This window comes from Siphateles boraxobius, unplaced genomic scaffold (assembly GCF_051911475.1).
Source record: "Siphateles boraxobius isolate OS27281-9 unplaced genomic scaffold, OSU_SipBor_1 484, whole genome shotgun sequence".
Classification (NCBI taxonomy): Eukaryota; Metazoa; Chordata; class Actinopteri; order Cypriniformes; family Leuciscidae; genus Siphateles; species Siphateles boraxobius.
This window is the reverse complement of record NW_027509124.1, coordinates 4,639-12,104: the sequence shown is the minus strand read 5'-3', so window position 1 is coordinate 12,104 and position 7,466 is coordinate 4,639. Positions and strand designations below refer to the sequence as shown.

At 36.8% G+C, this 7,466-nt stretch overlaps 1 protein-coding gene across 1 annotated transcript; it reads left to right on the top strand.

The window, feature by feature from the left end:
* Positions 1 to 632: 632 nt before the first annotated feature.
* On the top strand, positions 633 to 6,911 carry LOC143710887 (PRELI domain-containing protein 1, mitochondrial-like). Its single transcript, XM_077202108.1, has 5 exons — positions 633 to 749; positions 4,058 to 4,283; positions 4,730 to 4,843; positions 5,254 to 5,332; positions 6,249 to 6,911. The coding sequence occupies exons 1-5, from the start codon at positions 658 to 660 to the stop codon at positions 6,368 to 6,370; spliced, it is 633 nt and encodes a 210-aa protein (XP_077058223.1). The 5' UTR covers positions 633 to 657; the 3' UTR covers positions 6,371 to 6,911.
* The last annotated feature ends 555 nt before the right edge of the window (positions 6,912 to 7,466 follow it).

Genomic DNA, 7,466 nt, shown 5'->3' with positions numbered 1-7,466 from the left:
CTCTGGTAAGTGCTCATTCACATTTATTTCATTGGTTGTTGTTGCACAAACAGATAGATCGTCATTCAGAAAGAGAGTGACAGTTAAACATGCGTTAGCCGCGAGCTCAGCTAGCATCCGGTTCACAGCTCATAATCAACTCTTACATTATTACTCTAATACTTTTGAGTAATAATACTCCTAATAATATAAAAGGTGTATTAATTGATTTTCATAGCCGTCGATGTGTCCATTACAGTGTGTATTTCTATGGCGGTGTGAGTTTTTAGGCACATCTTCTCTAAACTCTGAACACTCTCCCTAAACAGCGTTATTCGGATTCAGTGAGTTAAATCTCGTCTGCCGTCTACAGTTCTGGGACATTCTTATCTAGATCTTCTTAAACCCCCCGAGCTGGTTTCTGCTCGTCTTTTGTGTAGATTATCAGTGATCTGCTTGCTGAGAGAGTATTCTCCAGCTGTCAGTCATCTGACATGTGTAGGTGTGCAGCTTTGAGTCATATACTGTATATCTGCCATTCCATAGATCAGGTTATGCACATGCACTCATACACCAGAGTTAAGAGTTCCCATGCCTGTCTTAAAAATATAGTTTAGATCTCAATTATTAGCTGTTTTTGTCTTTTGTTTCAGTTTTTGAGCAGGTTGAGCGGGAACAATGGTGAAGTATTTCTGCTGTACAGGCTTTCTGAAGAGCTCATGGGACCAAGTGTTTCTGGCGTTCTGGCAGAGATACCCCAACCCTTACAGGTGCTGTTACAACACATATTCATCATGTTATTATATATTATTATACCCCAACCCTTACAGGTGCGGTTACAACACATATTCATCATGTTATTATATATTATTATACCCCAACAGTTACAGGTGCGGTTACAACATTCATCATGTTATTATATATTATTATACCCCAACCCTTACAGGTGCTGTTACAACACATATTCATCATGTTATTATATATTATTATACCCCAACCCTTACAGGTGCTGTTACAACACATATTCATCATGTTATTATATATTATTATACCCCAACCCTTACAGGTGCGGTTACAACACATATTCATCATGTTATTATATATTATTATACCCCAACCCTTACAGGTGCTGTTACAACACATATTCATCATGTTATTATATATTATTATACCCCAACCCTTACAGGTGCTGTTACAACACATATTCATCCTGTTATTATATATTATTATACCCCAACCCTTGCAGGTGCGGTTACAACACATATTCATCATGTTATTATATATTATTATACCCCAACCCTTACAGGTGCTGTTACAACACATATTCATCATGTTATTATATATTATTATACCCCAACCCTTACAGGTGCGGTTACAACACATATTCATCATGTTATTATATATTATTATACCCCAACAGTTACAGGTGCGGTTACAACATTCATCATGTTATTATATATTATTATACCCCAACCCTTACAGGTGCTGTTACAACACATATTCATCATGTTATTATATATTATTATACCCCAACAGTTACAGGTGCGGTTACAACATTCATCATGTTATTATATATTATTATACCCCAACCCTTACAGGTGCGGTTACAACACATATTCATCATGTTATTATATATTATTATACCCCAACCCTTACAGGTGCTGTTACAACACATATTCATCATGTTATTATATATTATTATACCCCAACCCTTACAGGTGCTGTTACAACACATATTCATCATGTTATTATATATTATTATACCCCAACCCTTACAGGTGCGGTTACAACATTCATCATGTTATTATATATTATTATACCCCAACAGTTACAGGTGCGGTTACAACATTCATCATGTTATTATATATTATTATACCCCAACCCTTACAGGTGCGGTTACAACACATATTCATCATGTTATTATATATTATTATACCCCAACCCTTACAGGTGCTGTTACAACACATATTCATCATGTTATTATATATTATTATACCCCAACCCTTACAGGTGCTGTTACAACACATATTCATCATGTTATTATATATTATTATACCCCAACCCTTACAGGTGCTGTTACAACACATATTCATCATGTTATTATATATTATTATTCCCCAACACCTACAGGTGCGGTTACAACATTCATCATGTTATTATATATTATTATACCCCAACCCTTACAGGTGCGGTTACAACACATATTCATCATGTTATTATATATTATTATACCCCAACCCTTACAGGTGCTGTTACAACACATATTCATCATGTTATTATATATTATTATACCCCAACCCTTACAGGTGCTGTTACAACACATATTCATCATGTTATTATATATTATTATACCCCAACCCTTACAGGTGCTGTTACAACACATATTCATCCTGTTATTATATATTATTATACCCCAACCCTTACAGGTGCTGTTACAACACATATTCATCCTGTTATTATATATTATTATACCCCAACCCTTACAGGTGCTGTTACAACACAAATTCATCCTGTTATTATATATTATTATACCCCAACCCTTACAGGTGCTGTTACAACACAAATTCATCCTGTTATTATATATTATTATACCCCAACCCTTACAGGTGCTGTTACAACACATATTCATCATGTTATTATATATTATTATACCCCAACCCTTACAGGTGCTGTTACAACACATATTCATCATGTTATTATATATTATTATACCCCAACCCTTACAGGTGCTGTTACAACACAAATTCATCATGTTATTATATATTATTATACCCCAACCCTTACAGGTGCGGTTACAACACATATTCATCATGTTATTATTTATTATTATACCCCAACCCTTACAGGTGCTGTTACAACACATATTCATCATGTTATTATATATTATTATACCCCAACCCTTACAGGTGCGGTTACAACACATATTCATCATGTTATTATATATTATTATACCCCAACCCTTACAGGTGCTGTTACAACACATATTCATCATGTTATTATTTATTATTATACCCCAACCCTTACAGGTGCTGTTCCAACACATATTCATCATGTTATTATATATTATTATACCCCAACCCTTACAGGTGCGGTTACAACACATATTCATCATGTTATTATTTATTATTATACCCCAACCCTTACAGGTCCTGTTACAACACATATTCATCATGTTATTATATATTATTATACCCCAACCCTTACAGGTGCTGTAATAACAAACATATTCATCCTGTTATTATATATTATTATACCCCAACACCTACAGGTACTAACAAATCACATACACAAACATTTTTTAGTTGCATTTTTCTTTTTCTTTAAAAAAAGAAAATAAATTTGATTTAATATATTTTATATTTTTAATGTATACCATGGTCCGTCTGAATACTGGATTCTGATTGGCTGGAATGCGCTGCATTGATTGACACACGCAACACACACACACTCACAAACGCGTTCTAACGAGTCGTAACTGATGAAAATAATCGCTTTTATCCTTCTGGTCAAATATAGCACTGCAAACATCAGTAACAGCTTAAAGTTGTCAATGCTGTCAAATGACCATGGTATAAGCAGGATAATCCACAGCTAGCTGTGCGTTAAACCATGAGAATGCACTCTGCTACATGTCTGGTGGTTCTTTGCCTGCACATCGAGCATTAAAATAATTTAATACACAGCTAGCCGTGGATGATCCCTTACAAATACACAGCCCGTACGGGCACAAATAAAAAACACATATGTATGTGTGTGTATTTATATATATATATATGTATATATGAGAGAGAGAGAGATAATATTATTGTTTTATAACCATTGTATATTTAATTTATTTTAATTTTCCTTTTTGTATTCCCCAGTAATCCCATGTTTTAATGGAAGACATCATATTTAAATGTCCTCCTGAGTATCCAGAGTTCCTTTAGTAGCCTTAAAAAATCCTGAAGTATTTTTACTTTGATGAATTTATTCATTTTTAACATAAAGAAGGCTTTTGTGTGTTGTATATCTCAAGAATCCGTGTTTTTAACCTTGTATATTTAACTTACATTTTTTATTTATTTTTACTCCCCAGTAATCATGTTTTAACGGAAGACATCATATTTCGGGAAGTCACTCCAGACAACTGCCTGATGTCCAGACGTCTCTTGACCAAAACCAGCCGGGCTCCTCGCTGGGCGGAGAGGTTTCTGCCCGCACACATGGCCCAGAAGGCCTACATCATCGAGGACTCAGTGGTGGATCCTCAGGGCCGGACCATGACCACCCTCACCTGGAACATCAGCCACGCTCGAGTGATGGTGCGCCGTCTCTCACACACACAGCTGCTCTACAACACACCCCCAAATCTCAAGCGTTCAGATTTTACACAAACACAATGAAGCCTATTTTTAGAGCCATTAATATGTAGAGCATTCTGACAGTACTTTCATGACAATAAGCACTTAATTTCCCCTTTATATTTCTGAAATGGAATAAAAACTGATTAATTATAGCTGATCGTTTTAAATAAAATAAACATTGCATTACACACTAAACACAGATGAAGATGAATATGTCCTCCTTAAAGACTCTTCTCTGAAGGGTTTCTGTGTCCGATATATAAAAAAAAGACTAATAATTGCTAGTGCATGAGTTAATATAGTCATTTTAAACATGTTTAGTTTGATTCCTGCTTAATTGAATTATGAACTGTCCTGACTAGACATGACGTACAGGAGATGAACTGTGTGTTTTGTGTCTGTAGAGCGTGGAGGAGCGGTGTGTGTATAAAGTGAACCGTGAGAACAGCAGCTGGACCGAGATCGAGAGAGAGGCATGGGTTTCCTCCAGACTGTACGGCCTCTCGAAAGCTGTTCAGGTCAGCGGCGAAGAAAGATTTTTTTTTATTCTTATTATCAACGAAATCATGATACATTTGTTCAGGATTCTTTGATGATTAGAAATTTCAGAAGAACAGCATTTATTTGAAATATAAATATATGCCTCGACTCACTTTTTTTAATTTATTTTTTTAATCCCTTTATTTTCATTTTCTTAAAGACAACACACACGCACAATGCCACTAAAACAGTAACTATACATGAAAATAACTCAAACTTTCTAAGCAGAACTATTGTACATGCTACTTTTACATGCGTTTGAGTAACTTTCTGCAGTCTAGATGGATGGATGTTCTTGTATGGTGTTTAGTTTACAGTTCAATTGCCTTACTGTATGCTTGCCAGCTGAAGTCTATTCAAAGTGCTTCCATCTTTATCCCATTTTCAGGAATTCGGACTTGCTCGGTTTAAGAGCAACGTTACCAAGACCATGAAAGGCTTTGAGTTCATCCTGGCCAAGATGCAAGGTATACATGCAGTACCTGTTTAAAGGAGGAGTTCACTTCAAAATTTCCTGATAATTTCCCCTCCTCCACGTTATCCAAGATTTTCATGTCTTTCTTTCTTCAGTCGAAAAGAAATTAGGAAAAAATTTTCTCCATATAGTGACTTTAATGGAGTCCAACGGGTCGAAGGTCCAAATGTGAGTTTCAGTGCAGCTTCAAAGTCTCGACACGATCCAGCCGAGGAATAAGAGTCTGATCTAGAAAAACCAGCGCACATTTATAACTAAATAAACATTTATATACTTTTAACACAAATGCTGGTCTTGCTCGAGCTGTGATGCGACACACATTACGTAATCATGGTGAAAGGTCAAGCTTGATGTAGGCGCAAGAACAGACCCAGTGTTTACAGAGCGAACGTGCAAAGACTAAGTCTAACGCCATTTACAAAATAAATAAAAGTTAAAACGACGATGTCAGATGATTTTGAAGTTGAAGGAGAAAATGAGATGAGAGTTTTTCATCCTTCTGTACATTTATAAACCGGAACGTGACCGTTCACCATGATTACGTAATGTGTGTCGCATCACAGCTCGTGCAAGACCAGCATTTGTGGTTAAAAGTATATAAATGTTTATTTAGTTATAAATGTGCGCTGGTTTGTCTAGATCAGACTCTTATTCCTCGGCTGGATCGTGTCGAGACTTTGAAGCTGCACTGAAACTCACATTTGGACCTTCGACCCGTTGGACTCCATTGAAGTCACTATATGGAGAAAATCCTGGAGTGTTTTCCTCAAAAACCTTCATTTCTTTTCCACTGAAGAAAGAAAGACATGAACATCTTGGATAATGTGGAGGAGAGTAGATTATCAGGAAATGTTCATTGTGAAGTGATAACTGATAACTTGTAACTGCTGTATCTGGTTCTCCTGCAGGTGAAACTCCCACACGGACGCTAGCAGAGAGCGCGACAGTGAAGGCTCGTGAAACTGCGCACGCGGCTAAAGTGAAGGCTAAGGATTTAGCCTCTCAAGCCCAGAAGAAGCAGTATGTATGATGAAGAACCACACGGCTCTTCCAGCGCTTACGTCTCGTGTCATTCCCACACATTAGGACACATGAGAGGGATTACCTCTGGATCTCAGTATGGATTTAGTGAAACAAATGTGCTCTTCGACTGAAACTCTCCAGTGAACTCGGTTTAATGCGGCAACATCCTCCTGCTTCATCAAGTCTGATATTACATGAGATGTTTGCATTGTTTTGATTGCTAAAGTAATTTTTTCTGATTTTGTTGTATTTCCATCACTGGCTCCTTGAATCTTCATATTCACTCAATGTGATTTGCTGCTTCAAATTGAAGTTCTATCATTGACGGTCCACGGTTCCAGCAGTCATTGCCGGCGCGATTACAATTGAATTATTGTGAAAATAATTAATAATTAGGGTTTGCGAAAGTTGTCTCAGAATGCCAGATGTCGAGTGTTTGAAACAAAAAAATGCATTTAATGCAAAGGTGAGATAGCTTATATAATGTTTTATAACTCTTAACTATTGTTTGTTCCGTTATCACTAATAAATATTTTCCATATATCTGACATATTGTTCTTTTATTTGTGATTTCCTCAGCACTGTGATCTCTATTGTTATGAATCAATGCCACTGTTTGTAACACTAACCAAAATCAGCATGAAAGTGAAGTTGCGCTGGTCTTTTCTCCTCTATTGTGTCGTGTATATCCGAGTGAACAAGAACAAATGTGGGCGGGGCTTGATTGTGTCTGTTGGGAATTGGGCGGTTGTGGTTTGCTATTGGCTGATCTCATGTGAGTGACAGGTTATAGCCCCGCCCTCGTCAATAGAGAAGAGAAGAGATGCTGCAAGAGGAACTTATTCTGATTCAAGATTATCAGGAACATGAGTTTAAAGGTAAGTTCCCACGATAACGATGCAGTCAAAACAAATCCGCGAAAACGACAAAAAGTTGTTGGCGATGCCATTCATCAACAAACACAACATGCCTCGTGTAGCCCCGCCCCTTTTCAGCGACGCATTCCCACAGCATGAAGGTAAAATCTTACGGATTTATGTTTTAACCGGTCGTTTTAAAATCTTCCTGGTCTGCTGACATTCATCATGACATGTGCTTCAAAC